We start from the raw sequence: 26369 nt of genomic DNA, 5'->3' as shown, positions 1-26369 counted from the left end.
ATAACTACCCTATAACTGAGTCCTTTGACGGGTTCACTGCCTGTTGAATGACTACGCACACCTGTAGGGTTGTACAAAGAAACACTAAATGTTCACCTCCTGAAATTTAAACCTTGTTGTCAGAGTGGATTGAGAAAAATATGTGGTGGAAAAACTGTCCTTTTATTTAAAAATAGAAACTTTGAAGGGAGCGGAGTTAATATATGACAAATGAAGATTCAACTCCCCTGGAGGGGGAAAAAAAGCCCGTCCTTTCTGGAATGAGACAGGGGCATGACTGATAGCAATACTGACGTTTCCTCTTTCCCTCTTCTGTGAAATCCTCCAGCCAAGCTGTGCGCTAACCGAGTAGGCGAATTCACTTCGTCACTTCACAAAAGACTTCCAAATTCACTGCGGCAGACACTGCAAAATAAAAATGTTAAGTACATCCTAGCTGAGGGGGAGAGACGGAAGGCTCCGTGTTCAATCAAAGGTTTGCAATAATAGGATTCATTTTAAAATAAGACAGATGGGATTAGGAAATGTTGCTGCAGTGAGACTGTCATGAGAGGCACAGGCAGCCTGTCTTTTGTGGACCTGCACAATGATCCCAGAGCCAGACTGGCTTAGGAGACCCTGGGACTAGGGCTCCAGAGAGAGGCCATCGGCTCCGGGACACCCTGCAGGGCAGGAGGCGGAGACCATGCATCAGATCTACAGCTGCAGTGATGAGAATATTGAAGTTTTCACCACCGTGATCCCTTCCAAGGGTGAGTAATGATCATAACAATTGCCCTTGGCGTCCCCTACTGTGGCATCTTATATGGGAGGTGACCTGGTGCTGTCGGACTAAGGTACGCTGGTACGCGGTTCCGGTACCCTCAGGTCCCGAGGTCTGCTGGCTTCTCCGCATCGATAGCATTTGATTTCCCCCCTTTCTAAAGAGGGGCACAAGGATAAACATCAATCATTGGGAAACAATCTATTAAGGCGGGGACGAGGACAGTGTAGCCTTCCTGCTTCACTTAATTTGAAACGGGCAACCCAGCAGGCTCAATGGCAGGGACAATAAGTGATTTTTAAAGAGACAGAGATGGAAACAAAATGTCCAGGGTAGCCTGATAAGCTTTTTCGTTGTCTCCAGTAAAAAAAAAAAAAAAAAAAAAAAAAAAAAAAAAAAAAAAAAAAAGCAGGTTCTGAAGGGCGAATCAGCTGTTCCAAAGCCAACTCCATCCGACTTGGGAGGGGAAAGGCTCCCAGCTGGCAATGAAACTGAACAGGTTTTCTTAACTATAGAGCCCCAGGGTCATCTCACGTGGTACCACCAAAAGGGAATCTTGACTTTATAACCTCTGGTTCCTAGTAGTGTGGAGCCCTGGGAAGGGCTTTGTGAGACTGCATTGAGGGTAGTGCCGGTGACCCAGTATAGAGCACTTTACCTTGACATTATTCTAGCCTTGCAGCCCCTTGTCTTGCTATGGCACAGGCTACTCCTGGCTTCACTGCGATATTTGACTGAAATGGTTTGGATTCTGCTAGTGCAAACATTCAGACAATTCTTCCTCCCTCCAATGTGAGCCACTGACAGGTGTCTTGCTGGGGGTTAGCCTGGTGGGTTGAGACAGCCTGGACTCAGGCAGACAGCTAAACATAAATTGAGCCCTCAACATCTACTCCTGAGGGAGAGGGAGGAAAGGGGGGAATTGGGAGTGTGCCCACGTGTAGGAGTTGAAATGCTCTCTGGAGATTCTGATAACCAACCCTTCTGAAGAAGAATGAATTAGATCTGTGTGCATAGAAACGGCTTTCCCATTTACTTTATCTTTGCCTTTTGTCTTTGTGGGGTTTTTATTTGGGGTTGGGGGTGAACCAGGAGTCCATGCAAGGGAAGCAAGAGCTATACCACTGAGCCACCACACAAGACCCATAGATCATTGTAGAAGGAGGAAGAAAAGGCTGACAATCGGTCTATGCTTGGCACACTTGGAGCTCTAAGATAATTCTGTGGAGTGTTTACGAGTTCATTTTTAGAGCAACGTATAAAAACAAGTCTAGAAGGGCCGGTGTGTTATAAAATCAGTGAGTTCAGTGGTCCTGGAGAAGGGCGGAAGGATTGGAGAAGGTGAGAAGGGGGTCTAACCTCCCTGTGAATCTTCGGAAAGTAAAAATATTAGTATGTCTGTTTTCACTGAGAAGAGCGGCTCATGTCTATAACCCAAGGAAGCTGAAGATTGCCAGGTCCAAGGCCAGCTTGGGAGCAGGAGCAGCACACTGTCCTCAAAAGAGAAGAAAAAGTGTGTCCATTTCTTGTATTAAAAAAAAAAAAAAAAGGGAGGAAAAGTCCTTGACAACGTGGTTATAAGACTTCTATCGTTTCTGTACTGTGTGACCTTGGACCAGATACTTAACCTCTCCAGGCATGAGTTCCCACTTCTGTAAAAGAAAAAACAGGATTTAGCTCCCAGAGTTATCATGGGGAATTCACAGGCTGATTCATTAGCTCCCAGAGTTATCACGGGGAATACACAGGCTGATTTATAGAACAGCTATAACAGTGCTTATATGACCACACACTTAAACACGGCGCATACAAAGTGATTTGAGTCTTCAGCCTGCATGTGTGGCCATGGATATGTTTAGTTAAAGATAAATATTTGATCCTGTTTTCATCCATCATCGTGCCTTAAACTAAGTTTTCATAGATATTTCACTGCTAGGGAGTTACTCTCTAGGAAGGATTGTTTGCAGCATTTGTAGAGGCATCAGTGGGTGGATCACATCTCTTTCCATGCCTTGCTTCACCCTGGGGCCTCTCAAGAGCCTTTGAGCAGAGGGCTCCCTTGGACAGGATGATGCTCTCAATTCTGAATCACTGTGTACAAAAGCAACAAATAACCCTTATTACAGGTCACCCAAAGAACTGCAGAACACGAGCTGGCTTGACTTTGTCTAACAAGGTCTGAGTCCCCTGAGTGGGCCACTTCCCAGAGGCTCTGTATGAGCAATGGGCACCAGTGAATGATCAGTCTCCATAGGACGGGCTCAGCAGTGCAGGCAGTATAGCCTGGAACGCCTAGTGGTTAGAACTGAAAGCCTTAATCCTAGTGTAGCAATACACATCTGTGGTCCCAGCACTTGGTAGCTTAAGGTGGGAGAATCACGAACTCCAGACAAGCCTGGGCTACAAAATAAGACCCTATCTCAAAATGAATGTGGGCCCGTGCCTCAGTAAGTAAAGTGCCTTCCTCACAAACACAGGGAGCCGGGTTTAGATCCTCAAAACCATGTAACAAGCTGGGTGAGTAGCACCTGGCCAAACTCCAGCAGCAGAACAGAGACTGAGAGATCCTTGAAGTTCACTAGCAGCCACACTAGCCAAACTGATGAGCTATCAATCGATGAGTTCAGTGACAGATTTGTCTCAAAATTAATGATGATGATGATAATAATAATAATAAAAGTGAAGATAGAAAGCAATGAAGGAAAACCATTCAATGTCATACACTCACACACACACTAACAAGTACACGTGCCACACAATACACTGTTAAGGACATATACCACACAATGCACACATACACACACACTAACAAGTGCATATATACACCACAACACACACATACATGCACACTAATGGGTACATGTGCCAAAACATATACACCCACACACTAACAAGTACATGTGCCACACAATACACGTTAACAAGTACATACACCACACCACATGCCCACACACACACACACACACACACACACACACACACACACACAGAGAGAGAGAGAGAGAGAGAGAGAGAGAGAGAGAGAGAGAGACAGTGTGGCTGATATTCTTCCAAGAACTGAGTGAATGTTGTGGTCCTGGAAACTCGGAATGCTGTGGGATCTGTGCAGCATGGAAACTCAGAGTGGAGAGGAAGCTGACCAGCCATCACCTTCAGGTTCAACTTGAGCCATTAGCACATCCGTGTCCTTCTTCCCTTTCCAGTGTTCCTGTGCTGGGCTCAGCCTGATAGCCACACTGTTTAACTGACCTTGGAACATTAGCAATAGAAAATATTATGGTAGTTTTAATTTATGGTAAAGATATAAACCATCAGCCAGGTCTAAAGCTGATGTGTGTCCTCTTCAATTCTAGAGACAAAGAGCCCTTTCAGGAAATATATGTTGTAGATACAACTCATAGTGACTTCTGAAGATACAAGCTGTTTCCCTCAGAAGTTGCACCAGAACTTACTCCTGACGAGTACCTCAGAGAAGGGATGGGGAGCCAGGGGCCAGCAGGAGGGAACAAGATGGGCAGCAAGAAGAGTTCCTAGCTGAATCAGAAGCCACAGCCTTCCATAGGTAGCCATTATACCTGGTTCTTCCTCGTGCCTTCATCTGGCAGGAAAGTTCTACAAACACTATTTCCTGGATACCCGCTCTTTGCCAGGTACTGGGCAAGAGCTTTGTGAAGGCTGGTTCATTTACTCCTTGACTTAGTCCTCTAGGGTGGATGCTGCTATCATCCCTGTCTGACACACGAAGAAAGTGAGGCCTGAGAGAGTGAGAAAACTGCCTAGCCTGTCAAGTTAGATTCACACCTGACTCAGGGAAGCTGGAGTCTGACTCCAGACTCCACAGCTACAAGGGCTTTGCAAAGAACAAAGGAGACAGCACTGTGTGTCTGACAGTCACTCTTGTGATATGTGTTAAAAAGCCAAGTCAGGCCAGGCAGGGGTGGTGCACACCTTTAATCCCAGCACTCAGGAGGCAGAGGCAAGCAGATCTTTGTGAGTTCAAGGCCAGCCTGGTCTACAGAGTGAGTTTCCGGGCAGCCATGATTACACAGAAAAACCCCTTCTCAAAAGCCAAAATGAAAGGAAGAAAGAAAGGAAGGAAGGAAGGAAGGAAGGAAGGAAGGAAGGAGGGAGGGAGGGAAGGAGGGAGGGAAGAGAGAGAGAGAGAGAGAGAGAGAGAGAGAGAGAGAGAGAGAGAGAAAGGGAAGGAGGGAGGCAGGGAGGAGGCAGGCAGGCAAGCAGGAAGGCAGGAAGGAAGGTAGAAGAGGACAAAGAAATCAATTCTAATGAGGATGGAGACACAGTAGGATTTTGGTTCCATTAGATCATAGCAATATGGAAGGCAGATGACTGGGGATAGGGTGACATGAAACATACAAGACCAAACATTATGTGTATGTTCTGTTGTGAGGAAACTTGAGTAGTAGACCTTATAGAAACGAAAGGGAGGAATGCTAGTTACCAGAGCTGGGAACTATGACTATTACTATAGTAAGATCCATACCTTGGCCCAGCCAAGCACTGTAAGATAACTATAAGATAATTGATTTATTTAAGGTTTCTTTTTCTCTCTAAGATAGGGTCTCCTCTGTTAGCCCAGGCTAGCTAGAACTCACTATGTAACCAAGGGTGACTTTGAACCCCTGATCTTACTCCTGTCTTACTATATTATATATATATATATATATAAAATTGTAAATGTTACCAATTTACCACACAGGTGTACAGACCAGTGACAAGGACATTCAGAGTGCTGCACACCACTACCACCATCAGTCTGACTTTTTCATTGTCCTAAACTGGATCAATAAATGCCCCACTCTTCCAGCCTCCCAGCCCCTGGGAATGGCCAGTTTTCTGGCCATTTTGTGTCTCTATGTCTCTATGACCTTGACTGCCCTAGACGAGTCATAGAGGTAGAGCACGGAACAGTTCTCCTTTTGTGTCTCATTTAGCCTAGCACAATCTTTTCAAAGTTCATTTACATTCTCCTTACTTTTTAAAGGCTGAGCAGTGGTCCAAAGTGTAGGCATACCATGTTTGTTTATCCATTCATCTGTCGGTGGGCACTTGATTCCTGGCAACCTTTAGCTATTGTGAATGATGATGCTACAGAAATTTTGTTGTAGTCAGCCAAGTGACATCTTAAGTCCCAGGGGAACTCTGCTTCTTCTCCCCCTCCCTTCCCAGTAGCACGGCTGGGACCTTTCGGTTTATACTGCACCCTTACAGGTATTTTCTAAAACCACTTCTTTATCTCTTTCAGTGCCCAGCCCGTCCAGGAGAAGAGTCAAGAGCTCTCAACACCTCTTGGCCAAAAATGTAAGGAAACTCGTTTAGTTAGTGTTGATGCTCTTTGACTGACCCCTCTCTCTCCCCTGACGTCAAGGATGAGCGGGCAGGGGGTGTTTTCAGTGTCTCCTGTGGTGGTTTGTTCGCTTACACAGAATAACTGAAATATCAAGTGTACACCAAAAAGTCCCCAACAGTCCCTCATCTTGCCACGTCCCCAGGCACAGGGAAGACCTCACCCTACATGTGCAGGAGTTCGTGATGTGGATGTACCATCCTGGTCTAGGCATCTGTAACACTATATATATAACATTATATATCTCACCATTATAGCTAGCAGGGACGTACCCATACAGTTCCTTGTCACGTAGGACTCCAAGCAGAATAAACAGATAAAAGAATAAGAAGAGAGCATCCACCCACCGACCTAGCTACCCATGAGTATTTGCATACCTAGTATGTTACACTTGCTGTGATAGAAGTGCAGAGCAGAAAAGCAATTGTGTTGCTGTCTGACTGCTTGCCTGAGAGAGTCCTATGTACCTCAGGCTGTCCACAAGCCACCAAGCAGCCCAAGCTGGCCTGAAAGTTGAAATATCCCTGCCTCGACCTCCAAAATGCTGGGGTCATAGGCATATCTCTTTTCAAAAATGCATTTTTACCTACAGGTTTGTCTGGTAATGATAGAATTCTGAACGATTCAGGGGGAGGCTCCCAGGCTTCTGCTGTCCTTCCCCTGCAGCCTCATCAACATGGACTTTCATTTCTAACGTGTGCTTTGGTATTTTTAATGCGCTGTCTTCATGTTGCTTAGACACCCATAGAGGCTAGTGGTACTTTGCATCTCTCACTCTCCACACACAGTTCTTCCTGTCAGAACCACCAATACATCTGCACCGTGTCTCAGAAGGAAGGCTGTGAGCAGCTGCTATCACTGATCTTAGACAGCACCGTTAAAATTTTTTTTAAGTATTGTGATTTTAAAAAATATCTTTTTGCTGTTTTAAAGAAATGTTTTTTTTAAGTTAAAATAGGTTTATTTGCTGTTTCTGTAAACAACCTCTAGACTTTAAAAAAAGAAGAAGAAGAAGAAAACAGGTACACTGATCGTCCTGGACAGGGTGGAGTGCCCCATCAGTGGAAGAGTGTTAGGCAGCTTGGTGACTCTTCAGTCCCCAAGTCAACATGCACCCATTACAAACATCACAACCACTTTAGTCTCCCAGAATTCTGAGACACTGTGGAACACGGTAGAAGATTCACAGAGATTTTCTCTGCAGGTTTCTTATTCCTCTCCTTTGTTTGCTTCTATGTCAGTTGTGTAGCTATAAATAGGGACGTTTGGGAACACTGTTAGGGAAGAGAAGGCATGCAGGTCGTGAGGCTAAGAGAGACGCACCTCGTTCATAAGGAGAATGAAAACCAAAGTGTTGTTCACAGACAACTCAGAGTTAGGAAACTCTACTGCAAGGGTTTAGGCCTTCACCAACAGCTTCCAGCTCCTCCATTTAGAAAGTTCTAGCCTAGTCATAGAACATGCACGACAGTCTGGGCAGGGTGACTGAACTCCTGCCTTGGTGAAACAGGGGGTTCTGTCACCTTCTCCAGGTTGGTAGCTTGAATGTACCAAAGGAAAACCCATCTTACTTTGCACAGATACTGACATCTACAGTGTTCTTTGGTCCCAAATGTTGATTTGCATTTCCTGTCACTCCTTGGGCTGCCAAGGAGGGAAAACAGACATTTTTTCCTCTATCACTTTTCTCTCTGAGTCACCCTCAGCCCTTGCTTTTTCTTCCAAATCACAAGGCACAGACACTTCTCTGATGTGCTCTCTCTCCCCTCACTCCCTCTCTCCTTCTCTCCCTCTCTAAGGTCTCTTCTTTTCTGATTCCCAGTCTGTTTTATTGACATCCTAATCATCCCAATGCCTGTGGATGTCATAGAATATCTAGAGAGCCCTTGCCGTATTAAAGTGACACTTCAGTAGACTGTGTGATGGCCCAGAACAAGGAGATCCCATCCTTAAATCCTTGTTCTCCCTTTTCTACCCTATTAGCATCTCAGACTCCCATGTCTAGACTCAGACACTAAGTGCAGGCTCACAAACCAATTTGTTCTTCAGCTGTCAGCAGTAAGTTCTACAGACAAGAAAATAAGCCAGGCTCGCAGGAGCCAGCTAGTGTCCTACTTTGAGGTATGTGGCCCTATGTGATAGATAACCTGGAAAGTATCAAGAGGCACCACCATCACCACCACCATCACCACCATCATCACCACTACCACCACCACACACCAACATCCTCCATCCATGCTGCATTGAGCAGCTAATGCTTCTCCTCGTCTCTTCCCTGTGTCCCACCACACACAGTTCATTGAAGGCCTGGAAAGGTGGCACATCTTCTTCCCCAAAGAATATATGCATCTTTATTTCAAAAGAGGGAAGATGCTGGTGTCTTCTCATGGACCCCTTGGGCTTTCCCATCTGCCTTACGTTGTCCTACAACTGAGTATGAGACACCCTACACACACACACACACACACACACACACACACAGTCAACTCACATTCTTATCCTGGAGAAATGCTAAGAACCAGAACCAAAACATCGGGCCTAGCTGCAGTGCCAGGTTAACAGCACGCAGCAGCACAGCTGTTCGTCATGTGTGAGGCTCGGCAAAGAAGACTCGATTTCTCAGAGATCCCTTATGACCCAAAGTATGTATGCCCAGGGGGGCATCACTCAGAACTACTATTAATCTGGTAAATCCCATCTGCTGGGTTCCATTATGAGAGAAACTGCACCTCAAGAAACAAGAAAAAAAGAGGTGGCAGCCTATACAGGGAGCATGCAACGTTGTGTTAATGTGCGTTTAGTCACTGACAGCATATTTTATGGCTTTTGCTCATTTTTTTTCCTTTTCTTCACTTTTGTGAATTTTATTGCTTAGTAAAGAGTTTTATGAGCATAAGAATTATCCCTCATCATATGCAATACTATGTGTTATATTAATCTATATTCTATTTCAGTATTTGTTGTTCAACCTCAGCTTTGACCTGGCTTGTCACTGAACCCAAACCAGTGCCCTGATATTGATTCCAACAATATCATTAAAGATACAGTCTCCTCCACTGACTTCAAACACCACCCAGTTGTTTTTAAAAGCCCGTTTACTTTTCTCCGGCACACACCCCCAACCCGACACTATAGTTCTGTGTGGTCAATTCAAAGGGGGGCTGCCAAAACCTGGACTATAAGGGCTGAGCCCCTCTGCCTCCCTCGCAGATGCCCGGGCACCCGGGAGCTGACACAGAATGGGCCCTTGCAGAGCAGCGGTGCGCAGAAGGAAGTGAGTGGGGGTAAATCGAGCCTTAGGGAGGACCGGGCGTTCCGGAATACTGAAGCTTCTAATGAATGAGCTTCATGGAGCAAAGACAGCCAGAATGAATGACCCTGTGTCCTGGAAATGGATAAAATATGCAGAATCCGCTCCCTGGCTGCCAAGATTCCCCTCATGACTCCCCGTATTAAAACAAAATGGCTGCTGTTATTTGTCTCCTGTTTTTCACTTAAGTCATCTCAATGGTTTAAGTACAGATGCCCCTCAGTACCCTCAGGGATTGGTTCCAAGACGTCCACAGATACCGACATTCACATGCTCGAGTTTGCTGTGCAAAGGGCACACACTAGGCACAGAGTCCTCTCACACACTCTACTTTAAATCATCTCTGGCTCACGAAGTTACCTAAAGATAATGACATGTTATGAAATGCCATCTGCTAGGAGAGAAAGAACAACTTCTGTGTGTTCGGAGCAGATTCCAGTTTTTTTAAGACAGCAGTTTTAAGAATTCCGTACAATACTTTGATCTTATCTTTTCCTTCCCTCCAGCTCCTCGCAAACCCACCCAACTCCAAGTTCCTTCCCTCTCTTTAAAACAAACAGCAGAACATGGAAACGGATTTGAGTTGGCTGACCTATACTCCTGAGCGCGGGCCGCTGGCGTGTGGCTGATATAGTGTCGCTCTACTGGAGAACACTGATTTTTCCTCTCCTTGTGGCTGTCAATTCTGGTATCCCCTAGGCTAGGTGTGGGGCTTCATGCCCACTGCCCTTCCTCGTGCTGGGCCGGCTGGAACTTGTGCAAGCCGCACAGCCTCTATACATTCATATGTTCATCTTCCCTGTTGCATCTGGAGAACAGTTTCCTTGAAGTCACCCACCATCTCTGCTTCTTACAATCTCTCTGCCCTCTTTTCTGATAAGCAAATATAAGCTTTTATTAACTTTTTCATACTACGTGTTTTGATCACACTCACCACCACTCCTCTTCCCAGCTCCTCCCAGACTCACCCCCACCTTTCAGCTTCACATCCTTTTATAAAAAAAACAACCTATTAAGTCAACTTTATGCTGTCTACATGCTTATGGGTGTGAGGCCGTCCACTGAAGCATGGTTGATCTACCAGAGGTGACAGCATTGAAGAAGCTCTCCCTCCAAGAGAAGCCATCCCCATTGGGAATAGCTGTGGGGGAGGGATCATGAGCCCCTCCCCTTCCTGCTGGAATGTTGACTGGCTTGCTCTAGGGCTGGCAGTCACAGCTGGATCCTATCCGGAAAGGTCCTCCCGGACCTCTAGCTCTTACAATCTTTCTGCCCCTCTTCCTTAATGATACCTGAGTCCCGGTGTCTCAGTAACTGATGTATTGTTTGTGGCCGAGCTCCAACAGGCGACTGTAATGCAACCACCTTATCCTTTAGCACCGACTTTCAGCTATCTCCTCTGACAAAGACTCAAGGAAAATTCACTTCCTGCCACTCTGGTCCAGGTTCACCTGGCTGTGGCCATTTATTCATTCATTACAGTTCCACATGAGGCGGGTGCGGTCCCCAGGTGCAGGGGAGACTCAGGAGGATGATGACTGACTGTGCTTCTCACCCTACAGGTGGTGATCGAGTCCGACCTGTATCCGCCACCGAGACCGCTAGAGCTGCTGCCGCAACGCTGTGAGCGCAGGGACACAGGCGACCGCAGGTGGCTGCAGACTGGCCGACTACAAACCGCCAGGCCACCCGGGACCCATCCCACTAAAACCCCCGCCAGACCTGGTACGTGAGTCTCAGTTCCTCAGGTGCGGAGACCCCTGAGAGCCAGTGACGTGCCCGGGCCAGCAAAAGCGCAACAACAGCTTGTACCCTGTGGTTCTCCCTGCCAGACTTATTATTGAGCATCCAGCTTTTTAAAAAAAAGTACCTGCTGGGTATGACCTACAGCAGCAGGAGCACCAACGCCTTCACCTATGCTGCGCTGCCCCTCTAGGTGCAAAGCGAGTGACGATACCTATGTGCCACATGCTGCAAAGGTAGCTGCCCACTGTTAAGAAGATGTTCATCCTTGTGCCCTGAGCAAGAACTATAGAGACTAGGAAGAGCACACCTCTTGTGCGCAGCGGGAGGCGGGGCGTGAGGTGGGGGAGGGGCGGGAAACAGGGTTTCTCTGAGTAGACTTAGCTGTCCTGGAACTCACTCTGTAGACCAGGGTGGCCTCGAACTTATAGAGATATGCCTGCATCTCCTTTCCCATGTACTGGGATTAAAGGCATGGCCGCCACGCCCAACTAGCCAAATTGCACCATATTTTTATTTGAATGACTTAATATATAAAAAGAATTTAGGGGCAAACCTGTTTGAAAACTGGAAACAGTAATGTTACCTTGGATACTAGGTTTTTGTCTTTTTTTTTAATGGCTTACACCCTAGGCAATCAAAATAGGATTCAGCATCTAGCCCACTGACGTTTGATTCTTTTTTTTTTTTTTTTTTTTTTTTTTTTTCCGGAGCTGGGGACCGAACCCAGGGCCTTGTGCTTCCTAGGCAAGCGCTCTACCACTGAGCTAAATCCCCAACCCCCCCCCCCCCCACTGACGTTTGAAATAGTGTTTTCTCCTTAACTGATAGTTTAGGCATTTATTTTCTGTTGTGCCAACGATGTAAAGTTACTCGAATTATAGTCCCAAAACACACTGAGAATGATGGCATACACCTGTAATCTCAGCTTGAGAGGCTGAGACAAGAAAAGTGTCGTGAATTCAAGGTCAGCCAAGGCTTCAAGACGATAGCCTACCTCAAAAACAAACAAAAACCAGGAGTTGCAAGACAGCTCAGCTGATAAAGTATTTGTGACACAAATATCAGGGCCTGAGTCCAATCTCCAGACCCTACAGAAAAAGCTCGGTGTGATGATGTGATTCCAAGCCAGTGCTCCCTGGCCAGCCTAACATGCAGGCTTCAAATCTCAGTGGAAGAAAGACACCTGAGGTTAACTTCTGGCCTTCATATGCCACCCTTCATGCACCCACATACACTAACACAAACACACATGTGTATACACAGAAAGAAAGAAAGAAAGGAAGAAAGAAAGAAAGAAAGAAAGAAAGAAGGAAAGAAAGAAAGAAGGAAAGAAAGAAGAGGGGAGGGGACGGGAGGGGAGGGAAACCCAGAATGTTGTTAAAGCTTTAGGTATTAGTTTTGCATTTTACAGAAACTGACATAATTCTCTATTGACTCTGTTCTTTAACAAGCTTTTCCCATCCCATGATCCTCCTTTGTTCCAAGTTTCACTGTGGTTGTTCTAATCACTGCTTTTCCGAGTCGATGTTCTAGGTTCCTTTGGTATTACTCTGCACTTAGGATCGAAGGTACAGGAAGATAGAACTAAGCTGCGTTTTCAGCTAATGTCGGCTGCACACATGTAAATAGGCTGGAAGCATTAGAAAAGCCACAGTCTGACTTGCAAATTAAGAGGAGATAGATTTTTTTTCTCTGCGTCTATGTATATATAGGTGAGTGGGTGGATGTGTGGTGAGGGGGGAGAAAAATAGGCAGAATATTCCTCTTGGCTCCAAAAATCATAAAGTGAATTTAGAATCCATGCTTCTCCACTTATCATAGACACGAGAATCAGTTAGGAGGCTTTCCCTGATGCAGACTTTAATTCAGAAGGACCCTGGTCCACTGACAGATCCCAGGGTTTCATTCCTGGCATGCACTGCTCTTGCAGCTACAAGGTCAACAGACTGAGTAGCAGGGGTTTAGAGAGAAGTTAATGCAGAGATTTTCAAAATGGGGTCCCAGTAGCAGCACCTGGAACTACATTGGAAAAACACATTTTACTTGACTAGGAATTCCAGGGCTAAGGCATATCAATCTGTGTCACACACACACACACACACACACACACACACACACACACACACACACACACACACACCTTGAAATAATGCTCAACCACGCTACAAGGCAGACTGTGGTTTTTCTAATCTTCCATTTGACCTACTGCAGTCTCCCCCTCCCAGTTTACAGAACAGAAAAACCAATGCTGTAGAAATTGACCGACACAAGGTGACATTTCTTGGCAGCCACAGAGCCAAGGTACAATACCCAATCTCCCGGTGTAATGGTCAATGCCATGTTCCCCAGCTGTCTAGTTTTAGGGGACACTTTAATAGTATTTAAAAGACAGTATCTCATAATGTAGTCCAAGCTGACCTCAAACTCATAATCCTCCTGCCTCAACATCCCAAAAGCTAGGATTACTATGCTTGGCTGCTTTTCCAACTTTGCAAGTAGTTGGTGTCCTCTTGTACTGCAAAGTCAGTCTTTTATTCTGAAGACAAGAGCAATAGGTTATGAAATGGGAAGTCTGCCCAACATGTGACAGTCAGCTCACGCAGGGATGTGCTAGTCAGGTTTGGGTGGGGAAAAAATAGACTCAGCTGGGCATTGATTCAATTCCCTCAGTGCTTCCAACTTGATAGATTCCAGGATGGGTAGGAGGAGTGTTGCTGAGCCCAAGCCAAACCTTGATGCTCTCCAAGGAAAGGCTAGGCATCAGTCCATGGGTATCAATTCTTACTTCCTCCCATCAGTAAGCCGAGTGTCTCTAGGGACCTCAGATCGAGGGGCTTGCTCTTTCTCTCAACTACAGGACAAGGCTCGTGGGTGCTACCGACATCTCAGGTAGGAGAGAGGTGAGGAAACTTGGAGACCACAGGGATGCTATAGGTAGAATCAATTAAGACATTCTCACAGTCTCGGATGCAGTAAAAGGACAGTGCCCACCTCCTGGGCCTGGACTATTTATAGTACTTTTTCCCAGAGATGAACTAGGGTACCTCACAACCAGCTTATCAAAACAAGCTAAAAGGTGTCACCTCTTACCAGGCATGACTGTCCAGCTTTCCACAAAGTCTCCAGCTTCTATATCCTCCCCACCCACTTTATACACTGAGCTGGCAGTGTCACCCCCAGAGAGCTCTTGCCTTACCACTTTTGCAACCTGCCTCAAGCTTTCCAGCCACAGACCCACCATGTCTCACATATGTGGACGATGACGGTGAGGGGTCTCAGCCTCCAGGCCCTCTCCCTCTCCAAAGCTCCCAGACTGTCCTTCCTAAAACAGGGAGCTTCCTCTGTCATCTTTTGTTTTTCACACTGTTGTCTCTTCTTGCCCACCTGTCCTCCAAGCCATAATGGCATACCATGGCCACCTCCTGGGCTACCCTGTCCTTACCATTCTGTCCTTCCCGTCCTAATCCTGCAGCCCAGGGTTATTCTACCTTACATAACCCTGATGGCCCAGACCATTATGTTGCCCTGAGCCTTTGTTAATGTTCTTTCTGCAGATCTCCTCTGTGTACAAAGCTCCATCTCCTCCTTAATTGGGATATGCTGTCCCTTAATCAAGCGTCCTTTGAGAGGTCTAATACTCCCTGAAATCATCCTTATCTGGCACTTTAGATGCTTGTCTGTTGCTGTTATAAAACACCATGATCAAAGCAACTTACAGAAGGAAGGGTTTATTCTGGGTTTACAGTTCCAGTGGACTAGTAACCATAAAGCTTACTAGCTAGTCAGGGTTACTAGGGCTAGTAACCATAAACAAGGATAGCATAGCAGACAGCAAACATGGTGGCTAGAACGTCAGATGTGGCTGAGAAGAACTCACATCTTAAACAGAAAACAGAGAGAAACTCCCAAAGGCCATCCTCAGTGATACACTTCTTCCATCAAGGCCACACCTCCTAAGTCTACCCAAACAGGGGGACCAGCTAGGGACCAAATAGTCAAATGCCTGCAGATACAGGAGATATCCAAACACATCTGTTTTCAGGTTAATGGTCATGTATCACCAATGCCTTGATTTCCCCAACTAGAACATGTAAAATATCATGGCACCTTCTCCCCTTTTATGGTGACAGTAGCGTAAATGAGGTGTAACTGTCTCCAGATCAGGCATGGTTGACTTCAAGACCCATTTAAGATGTCAGACTCTACAATGCTCAACCCCTTTATGTAAAATAGCATAGAAATTGCATGTAACATATACACATTTGTCTTTCTGTCTTCTTTAAACCTTCTATAGATGATTAAATACCTCATGTGATACAAACATTATGAACGTTATAGTTATACCGTATTGTTCAGGCTAGGGCAACAAGGAAAATAGTATGTATTTGTTCAGTACAGTCTCCTGTTTTTGAAACAGAGTTTCATGATCTGTGGTATGCCTTGGACTAACTTGCTTTGAACTCTTCCTCCTCCCACCTTCACTTACCAATGTTGGGATTACATGTGCTAGCATGCTATATGCATGTATTACCATGCCCTCCTATATAAATGCAATTTCATCATTATTATTGTTATTGTTGTGGTGCTATGTGTTGAATCAGGGTCTTTCCTGTCCCGAGCAAGTCACCTACCACTGGACTATACTCCCAGCCCCACAAATGCAGTATTTTGAAATACTCTTTAGCTATGAATGTGAGGTCAACCATTATTGTGCAGTTATGCCCAGCTCAAGGCATGGCACGCTTTGAAGATAAGCTACTGATACTAACTACTCAAGGATACACTTACTGTGGTTTGCTCTTGGCAGGGTTAAGGGGGAATTTTCCTAGACCAATTGAATTTAGTAGCATCTGTCTTTGGGTAAAACCATAGAAAAAGAAATGATTCATGAATTAGACGATGCCCAGAGTAGGTTTTCCATTCTAACCAACACCACTGGTAGGCAGCATCCACAAAAAAGCCCAGAAAACAACCCAGTCAACCAACCAGTCACTTGGTTCTCAGTTAACTAGTAAGTTGTTTCCCAGCCCAGCTCACCAGCAAGCCATTGGGCATGTGGAATCCTTTAAGCTCAGCCACTGTGATGAAATGCTGTTGGGTTGGGTTTAGGCAAACCCAATCCACTCTAAGGCCACCTACAAATTGACAGATCTGCCATACCCCATGTCAATCATCTAATCTCAGTCATCAGGTTTGCACTGCAGGCGCCTTTACCAACCAAGCCATCTCCCAGCTCCTATGAGTTCCTATGTAGGCATGTACGTGATGAAATTAGAAAAGAGAATATGAGACAGTGAGGGAGGGAACAGGAAAAAAGGGCAGGCAAATACTGTGAAACAGAAGCAAACAGGCCCAGGATGGAGGAGAGGGGGACCAGCAGGAGGAGGAGGATGGGTTTGAACATAGTACACTTGAAAATACTGTAATAATGAGACTCTACCTTTTAACTAATTTCTTGAGAGCTGAGGTCTTAGGAAAGGAGGAAGTGCTGAGGCCACATTCTGTGAGCACCGACTACAGGCAGACACAGTGCTAAATGCTCTGTTTTAATTGACTTAGTTTTTTCCAGCAGTTTGAGGCTCCCAGCAAAACTGACCTGAAAGCACGAATACTTCCTGTATCTGCCTCCTGCTTGCACATACATGGCCTCCTCCACTCTGAACATCCCTACCTCAATGGCTTGCTTGTCATAGCTGTTGAACTGCACTGAACTTAGTTCCAACTTCCTGGAAGAGTGTCAGGGATAGAGGTGACCCCACTTGGCAGTTAGCATTGCCTACCCAGCATCATAGTCCTTCAGTGCTTGGTACAACAGCCCAGAAAAATTCACTCTTCAACCGGGTGGCTAGCAGGATAATTGATTCAGAAGCAGAGGGAGACAGAACGCAGAGTACAACTGAGTAATGTCTCGTCTGTTCAATCCCACAGTGGGAATTTCTGAACCCAAAGCATCGAATCTGTGTGGGAATCGCGCATATGGAAAGTCATTGGTAAGTAAAATAAGCCAGATTTATTGTTTCCGTTGTGCTTGAAACTTCTCAATATGTCTTTCTGGTGCCAGAAAGAGAGCATGTTCTTTGCCCTGGGCTGAGGATTTTTAGGAGAACAGCGCTGTGGTTCTTTGCTCTCGGAACTAGCCATTGATGCCACTCTGTGTACTTAGGATAGTTATGGCTGCTCCTCTTTTTCAACAGGAATTCAGCACATACGCAAACAGAAGCAGGGACTCGTTATCATCTCATGCATGGGGGAAGACCCAAAGGGTCTGACCAAACAGCAATACCTGATTAATTTCCAAGTGCAGCTCTGGGTAAAGTGATGTAAAGTTCTCCAGCACTAAGAGGGGCTGTATTACAAGCCCCAAACCCTAGTGTCTTAGCTCGGCTGCTACACATACCATAGACTATGGCACTGTAATATTTGCTTAGAGCAGACTTGGTGTCTGGAGAGGGCTCTCCTCTTGCACTGCATTTGGATTTCTTCTTGCTTACTGCAATCTGTTCATACAAATAGAAGCACTGCAGGAATCTCTTATCTTCTTATAGCATCATAGATGTTCCACGCTCGCTATCTCCATCTACACCTAGTTACTGCCCAGAGGCTCCACTTCTAAACACCACCCCACTACGGGATGGGTAGGGCCTTAACAGATGAGTTTAAGTCAGTCACAAACATTCGGTTCATAACGACCAGTCATTTCAGGACACGGTGCTTCTGGGAGCACCCCTTTAGAGGTCAGGTTCACTGAGATTTGAAGACTGAAGAGTAAGACGCGTCTTAGCCATCGATACCAGTCTTGAGAGAAGAGAGGTAGCTTAGGTGGAGGGAGCAACTGAACCAAGACCCAGGCTTAGCACTCGTATGGCCCATGTGTGGGCTCTAGGGCTCAAGTTGCCCACACAGATGAGTTTCAACTGGGTGCAAATGGCTCACCTTTTGTCTTCCCTCCTCACTCCATTAGGGTGTGTGGGCTATCCCAGCAAGCATATAACTCTGGGCAAGGTGGCCTGCAGCAGAGAGACACTTCACTACCCTCTACCCATCCTGAAGTTGAACAGCTCGTGCCATCTTAGAGAGGGATTGGGGACATGTCCCCAGATTTATCTCCACTTCTCCTTTGTTCTCTTCTAGAGATGAGCATGAGGCTCCCTCTCGCCTGAGAGCGGTGAGTGGAGATTACCTCAGACATACCAGGCTCTTGCAGCCGCTGCTGTTCAGCAGGAAAACTAGAAGAAATTCCGGGCCAGCCCCTCATCCTTGTGGAACAAATTAGATAGATATGGGTATTCACACTCTGGGCAGGAGATCTAATCCAAGGATTTTAATAAGGTCATTGTGTTGGAAAAAGCACAAGAAGGGTGGGGATGGGAGAAACTGTTGTCAAGGAAGTCTCCTCTCCAACCCCACATGCAGAAACTAGGATGACTAGGCAGCTGGCAGCGGGAGGAAGACTGTCTTGAGAGTTCTGAGATGGGGGCGGGGAGGTCAAGGTTAAGGAGGAAGGAGTGGAGATTACCTCAGACATACCAGGCTCTTGCAGCAACTGCTGTTCAACATAAAAACTAGAAGAGATGTCAGAAGCATTCTGGGCCAGCCCTTCATCCTTGTGGAACAAATTAGACAGATACGGGTATTCATGCTCTGGACAGGAAAGCTAATCCAAGGATTTTAGCAAGGTAATAGTACTGGGAAAAGTATGCAAAGGGAATCTAGTAGCCTGGGATTCCTGCTCCCAGGCCTCAGGGGAGGTTTAGACTGTGCCCTTGGCAGATAAGCAGCCGTACCACGGAACCAAAGAAAGCTGGGGTTGTGTGGGGCAGGGGTGAAGAGGCACGAGCAGCATTTCCATGGGTCTGGAAAGAATGGAGCTATGCCCCATCCCTCATCCGATGCTCGTTGTGCAGAGACAGGAGAGAGATCCAGAGAGACCCAGGGCCCGCCCATCTAAATCTGATTCAGTGCTGACATAGATGAGGTATGACTAAGGAAGGGGCAGGAACCAGACTTTCCCTTCGAGAGCTAAGGAGCTATGGACTATGTTAACCCAGCCATTAGCATGCTGGGAAGGAATAGCTAAGGAGAGGCCACAAGGTGGCACAGTAACTCTGCCCTCAACCTTCCCCACCCCAGGACAGGGGTAAGTAATGGTGTCCTTGACCTGGAATTTTTCCAGAGACTTCCGGAAATGTGCTGACTTAACGCTTTGATGAGGTTTGGAACAGAAGAACAAAGCACAGTGTATGCCCATTGATGAAGCAACTGCTGGACTTAGCCCTGATTAGGCCATCAGTTAAGTTTCAGTTCAACCCGTGGCCAAGTCCCAGACTCTTTGTCATGCAATTTGTCTAGGGACCAAGATAGCAACTAGAGAACTAGAGAAAGAAAAATAAAAAGTGAGAAGGCACAATTTATCATGTAGTCTACACAGTGACCTGGGGACAGCGGGACAGACAAAGATGAACGTGGCACACAGCCTCAGGGCAGATCTGGTAAAAGTGGCCTTGAAAGGCTGCTAGAAATGATCCAGAGAAGTCCTAAGACGTGGAGGTCAGCCGTAGAAAAGGCATGGAGCTTCTCGGAAGTGGCCCTGGATCGGCTGACTTGCGCAGTCAGTCATAAAGGAAGCTGCAAGTCAGTATTGCAATGCCTCAAGGAGAAAGAGGCAGAGTTGGCCTGAGTCTTCCATGCTGACAGGTTGGGTTAAGGGTGGTTCCAGAGTCCACGAAGGACATGGAGAGTGTAGCAGGCCTGGGCCTAAACAAAGTCTGAGTGGACCATTATTTGAAAGGTGCAAGAGAGCAAAAGGAAACGCTCATGCTGGTGTGGGCAGCATGGTTGAAGACAGACTCTACAAGATTAACAATGAGACACCAGCAGTAGAAGGGAAAGGGTGACAGCTCTCTTGGAAGATAAATGGCTCTCTCTCATGTGTCTGTAGGTTAGTGGTTCTTAAAGTACAGTCCCAGGGTCAACTGTCTCATAGACCTTGTTCAATCCAGCAACTCCAGGCAATGTCCGGCCTGGTAAATCAGACGCTGTGTGGGGTTGGCACCACCGAAGTCCTCCAGCATGTCTGATGCTGACTAGGGGAGGACTTTGCCCAGGTTGGGGGTTGGTACCTTTAGGCAGCCCTCTTATAAATGGCTCCAATAAATGCCAGAGTGGGAACATGGTGCCATCCTCAATTCTTTTCCCACTTCCTCAGATTCCTCCAGTGGCCAGGATCTCAGTGAAAACTCCAGCTGTGGTGGAGGTGACGGCCAAGGGCTCAGAAAATGGAGCTGCTCTGGGAAGGGGGTAAGTACACTGCTTTCCAGCTGTGCTGCCTGCAGGGTTCTCCACCCATCCATCCATCAGGAGCAGGAGAGGAACAGGTGGTCAACTCTTCACACACTTATTATGCACAACAAAACCCATGGCAGCCGCATATTATCTTGTAATGAGGCCTGCAATCCCATGTCCAGCTATCTACACATCACCTGCTTGCCTGGGATTAAGCTGAAGTACTTGTCATGGTTTCCACCTCATTAACACTGCTCTTGGGGCTTTGTTTAATTAGATGAATGTAATCAGGAGCCGTATCCAGAACCTCTGTGGATGACGTCAGGAATGCCTCATGAACTCTCTTAGAATGGTCCAGCACCTGGCTAGCTTGCGTGAGGTCCTGGCTTTCACCCCCGATGCTTTGAAACAAACAATAAAGTACAGGTTTTTAAATATGTAACGTGGGCCCCTGTTAACTCCATCCAATAAATGGCCACCCTAAGATAACAAGAAGGTTATTCCACCCTAAGATAGCAAGAAAGTACCCACAGGCCTTCAGTGCAGGAGGACAGCCAGAGCCTGCAATTCAACATGGACTGTTGTGTCTCGATACTCACTTTCCACACTACAGGTTGTGACAGGGAGTTAAGGTGATGGTGCAAAATGAAGGCTTTGGACTCAAATCTGCTTTCTAGCCTGGCACTTCCACTGGCTCTGGCTTTGAGAAAACCATCCTCATCTATTTAAAAACAGAGAGGCTGGGGGAGGGCTCAGGGGTTAAGAACAGGTACTGCTCCTACAGAGGACCCAAGCTTGATTGGCAGCACCCAGGCCAGGCCTCTCATAACTACCTGAAACTTCAGCTCCAAAGAATCCGATGCCTCTGGTCTCCAAAGACATCTCCACTCATGTATACAAACAGGCACATTAAAAGTAAAATAATAAAGTCAATCTTAAAAAAAAGAAAAAGAAACCCATAGTTGTACATGGTGCTGCATGCTAGTAAGCCTGTACTTGACAGGTAGAGACAAAGGACCAAGAGTTCAAGATGAACTGAGCTACTCATCAAAACCTTGTCCCAGAAAAATGCATATATACAAGCAAGATAAAAGAAGCTTTCTTGGCCATTCTCAAGCAGGAAATTCCAGGAATGGTCCTGACCTAAGTCCATCTCTATGTCAGTATTTAATATTGAATAAATGCTTGCTTTAAATTCCCCCCCTCCCAAAATAAGCTTCTTGAATGGCCGTAATGGAAATTAGGTGAAGTCATATGTAGAGACAGATGTGAGAGTCTGTGCCTATAATTCCAGCACTCAGGAAGCAGTGACAAGAGTCCAAAGCCGTGCCCGGGCTACACACCAAGGTCATGTTTCAAAATACACACCAAAGAAAGAAAGAAGGAGAGGAAAGAAGGAAGGAAGGAATGAAGGAAGGAAGGAAAGAAGGGAAGAAGGAAAGAAAGGAAAGGAAGATAGGGAGGGAAGAAAGGAAGGAGGGAGGAAAGAGGGAGGGAGGAAAGAGGAAAGGAGGGAGAGGGAGGGAAGGAGGGAGGAGAGAGAGAGCGAGCCTACACCCATGATTCCGAAGCAAGAGAACCAGAATTTCAAGGTCATCATGGCTACCATGGTGAGTTTAATGCTATCCTAGAGTTCCTGACACCTTGTCTGAAAAGAAACGGAGGAAGGCACGTATAGATCAAGTGTGGAGCTTGTCTTAGGGTTTCTATTGCTGTAATGAAATAATATGAGCAACTCCTCCAGAAGCAACGTCCCCACTGTAGGAACGGAACTCAATCAGGGCAGGAAGCGGAGGCAGGAGCTGATGCAGAGAACACAGAGGGGTGCTGCTTACTAGTTTACCAATCATGGCTTGCTCAGCTTGCGTTCTTATAGCACCCAGGACCTTTAGCCCAGTGAGGGCACCACCCCTATAGGCTGGGCCATCCCCATCAATCACTAAGAAAATGCCCTATGGCCAGATCTTATGGAAGCTTATTCTCAACTAAGGTTCCCTCTTTTCTGATGACTGTAGCTTATTTCAAGCTGTCATAAAACTCACCAGCACATAAAGCATATAAGCTAGCTTGGAACTTGAGAATAGCTGCTTTTGCCTCCCAAGGGCTGAAAATACAATGTGGTCCCTGCTCTCTTAATATCTCAAATGGAGATTAGATGTCAAGACTAGTTGTTGAAAAGCAAATATTGACCAAAGGAAGTAAAGCCCTGGGAGTTAAAGTAGGAACCTTAAGGATGGAGTTCCCCTAGAAAGATTGTAAAAACCAAGTTGTATGCCATTTGATGTATTAGGATTTAACAGGGGGAAGTTGTCTGCTTGTTTGCTTGTTTGTTTGTTTTAACTCATTTGGCTTGGATTTGTTAGCATGTTTTTGCCTGGGGGCAGTGACTGTTGTAGACTGCTCAGGTAGACCAGAAAGACAGTACAACATACCTTGTAAAAGTCAAGCTTTCTAGGCCACTGTGCTGTACCACTTCTCCAAACCCAGCCACCCCTCCCCTACCTTACCTGCCCATCTATGCTAGAGATTGGTAAGCACTCTACCACCCCACTCCTCAGTTATTCCTACTGGTTAAGCAAGCAAGACTCAACGCAGAAGGACAGGAGCCCATGGTCTTCTCTTCTCACCCTATCTTAGATGCACACCCAGAGCCATTTCTGTGGGTGTTGTATAGTGACCCTCCAGCTATGCAGGACATGGTCATAGCATGGAGGAGGAGAGGAGAGCTCTGGCTGGACACTCTCCTCAAAATTACAACTTGAGTCTGACTCAGTGCAGTAATTGCCTTCCCTGTTCGATCCCCACCCCACTCTTTGGTTTTCATTTAGATCCAGACACCTCAAGAAGATAACAGAAGAGTACCCAGCCCTTCCCCAGGGAGCGGAAGCCTCGCTGCCATTAACAGGCAGTGCTTCCTGTGGCGTCCCCGGCATCCTGCGAAAAATGTGGACCAGGCACAAGAAGAAGTCTGAATATGTGGGAGCCACCAACAGCGCCTTTGAAGCCGACTAAATGCGACCTTTCGTGGGCGCCTTGCTTTGGCCCAGGTTCACAGGAAGATACTAGAGTTGAGGACTGGGACTGAGCCACCCTCCCCTCTGCTGGTTGCTGGTCCAAACACATCATCATTCCTTACTCTGGCATGGGGCATGGAAAGTTAACATCCTCAGTAGCTAGTAGGAAAGCCATTCCTCAGAACTACTAAAGCCGTTGGTCTTAAAGTCAAATTGGTTGATACAAATGTTATAACCCTATCTTTAGGCAAAACCGTACCAAAAGCAAAGCTTCCTGGGCTTTCTGAAAGCCCTCCAAGGAAAACAGAAGGCAGTTGAGCTGTCTTCTTTGTGAGTTTCTACAAGACGTATGGTTCCTGGTATAAATGTAAAAGTTTGACTCTGAGGTACTTGGAACACAGTGGTTCTTACTTTGCCCATTTCATGTCTGTTTTGCCTTGGTGAAAAATGAAACGCTTCATCTCTACTTTGTTCTAATATCTACTTAATGGCAGCCATCGTCGCTCTGCTTAGCTAACCGTGGGCACGACTGCATGAGCTCTCTTCTTTTAGGTGTGTTCTTTTTTATAGAAAAGCACCTAAAATGTCAATGTTAACTTTAATGTTCAATACTTTGTGACGTGGTACAGTTGACCAGCTTTGTATAACGACTTTAACCCAGAGAGCTTTCTCCCATTGTTGTCTCTTCTCACCACTACAAAACCTCTGCTAAGAAAGCACTGTGGTCCCCAGCTTACAGATGAGGACTCTGGAGCATCTGGATGGCAGTATGTGACAGCAGGTTGTGGGACTGTCACCAGATCTGAGCTTCACTAAAATAACTAATTTAAGAAAGTTTTTAAATGGAGAGAATCTGATGATGTTGGAACAAAGAAGTGATTTGAATGAAATTCATCATTGTGCATTTGATAATTAAGACAGGTGTAGTCGCAGAGAACAGGGATCCCTGTGTCTCAAGAGAATCGCATGTTTGAGACATGCCTGAGCAGCCTAGCAGGACCCTGACTAAAAAACAAAACGAAGTACACATGCACGTGCAAATGCACAGAGAGAGAGAGAGACAGAGACAGAGACAGAGACAGAGAGACAGAGAGACAGAGAGATTAAATGAAACCAGAAGAAACCGCCATTTTTGTAGGTTGAAACAGCTGAAAAATCAATTCCCTATGGCTCAAACCAATGACGTTTACTATCATTTAAAAATGATCACGTAAGGAATAACGGTAATTGAAACTATTCTTTGTTAAATGCCTACCTGCCCTATGCCAGGCACAATGTTGAACACCTCGCATGAATTAAGCTACTTTCTAACAGCTAACTTAGGTGAATTTGCCCACTGTATATGTTGATACTAATTCAAAAAGATTAAGTGATTAGATTGAAGTCACCACACTCTAGGTGTCCAACTTCCATGCCCATATTACATCTTCTCCTTCACACAAAATAGGGAACAGGGAAGGAAGGAAATCAGCAAAGAATCTTCATCTAAATGTCCTGGGAGAGGCTGCCTGGATCACAGTGTGGAGATGAGGTATCAAAGCCCGGATACTGATGAGTGGTATCTGCCTGTGGAGTGGTCGGTAACGTAGACCTTATATATTTCTCATCTGTGGCTTACAGTCTGCCCCTGGAAGTTTTGTTCCCTAATTCAGAGGTTTAAATTAATCCAATCTTCTTAATGAAAGCAGAAACTCTGTGATAAACTGTACCCTAGGATTATGTTGAGAATCACCAGGTCTTAGCACAAGAAGGAGTTTAAACTGTTCGGGTCTCAGGCTTGCTTCTGATGCTCTGTGGACTCTGCTCTCCTGTTCCCGATGCTCTGGGAGAACTGGAAAATGGCAGTAGGTCAAAGATGAACTTCCAGGTTCTTGCTGTTTGCTGCTCTTCCACCGCTGCTTTAGACCCTCAGCACCTGACCCCTCATGTCCAAACAAAGTCTGGACACTTGAGCATCAAGTGCTGTGTCCCAGTGAACCATCCAATGTCACATATGATATTAAGTTGGGATCCACAACAAAGTTAGGAAACAAACAGGTCACAGAGTCTCCAACGATTGAATTTATTTAACTTAAAATCGATGTCTTAAATGTGTGTGTGGCACCTGGAGATTTATTTTACATGTAGACTGGGACTCATTTATTTATCATTGATTTAAATATTTCATGGGGAAATGTTTGCCTTGTGTAGAACATTTCATTTGGCCAACTCAAATAAAAATAAAGGATGCCTTGTTAGTGACATTAAGTGACTTGAAGATTGTGTCTGAGGCTCCCTCGCTCAATGAGAGAAGGTTTGCAAAATGCGAAAGAATTATGCACGTGGGCCTCACTGCTCCTTGAAATAAGAGAGAAATATGAAACCAGCATGTTCTTTCCATCCTGAGACAATGTCTAGGTCTGATATCACAGACCCTGCCACCAGACAGCACCAGGGCCTCAGCTGAAGGGACTGGCTGAATGACCTATCATCCCAGGGCTTCCCCTTCTCCCTGCTGCTGAGGCCTTTCTGTACTACCTACAGATTCCAGGCTCCCAGTGACCATCCTCAGCTTGCTGGCTTCTCCTCTGCCTTGAAAAGATCCTAACTTCCTTCTCTATGCCCACCTCATGCCTCTTGCTGGAGACTGCCCCCATGACTCATGGCACAGCCACTCACAGCAAGATGCCAGGGCTGACTGCAGACTCCTGTCTGGCAATAACCAAGATTGGAGTCTGCTTGAACCAGAGGCCTGGTTTTCAGGACATGTAGGGTAATAAAACGGCCTCTGTCAGGACAGAGGCCAGTCACATACTTCTGTTCTCAGTCTGGAGATGCCCCACCCCACCCAGCACCGAGGTTGCCTGGAACCGGCAGATGGGCAGTGGGTAGGAAAAGCAAGGCAGCCAA

The 26369-nt window shown here is 46.1% G+C and overlaps 1 protein-coding gene across 1 annotated transcript; it reads left to right on the top strand.

Annotated features, from left to right (window-relative positions):
• Window positions 1–328: 328 nt before the first annotated feature.
• Vxn (vexin) lies at window positions 329–25743 on the top strand. The gene is given in 6 exon segments (NM_001109260.1): window positions 329–752; window positions 6027–6082; window positions 11001–11163; window positions 17113–17174; window positions 20390–20481; window positions 23295–25743. Coding segments are annotated over 6 exon segments (624 nt in total). The 5' UTR covers window positions 329–685; the 3' UTR covers window positions 23479–25743.
• The last annotated feature ends 626 nt before the right edge of the window (window positions 25744–26369 follow it).

This window comes from Rattus norvegicus, chromosome 5 (assembly GCF_021556685.1).
Source record: "Rattus norvegicus strain SHRSP/BbbUtx chromosome 5, alternate assembly SHRSP_T2T, whole genome shotgun sequence".
NCBI classification, from domain to species: domain Eukaryota; kingdom Metazoa; phylum Chordata; class Mammalia; order Rodentia; family Muridae; genus Rattus; species Rattus norvegicus.
This window is presented reverse-complemented; position numbering and strand designations above follow the sequence as displayed.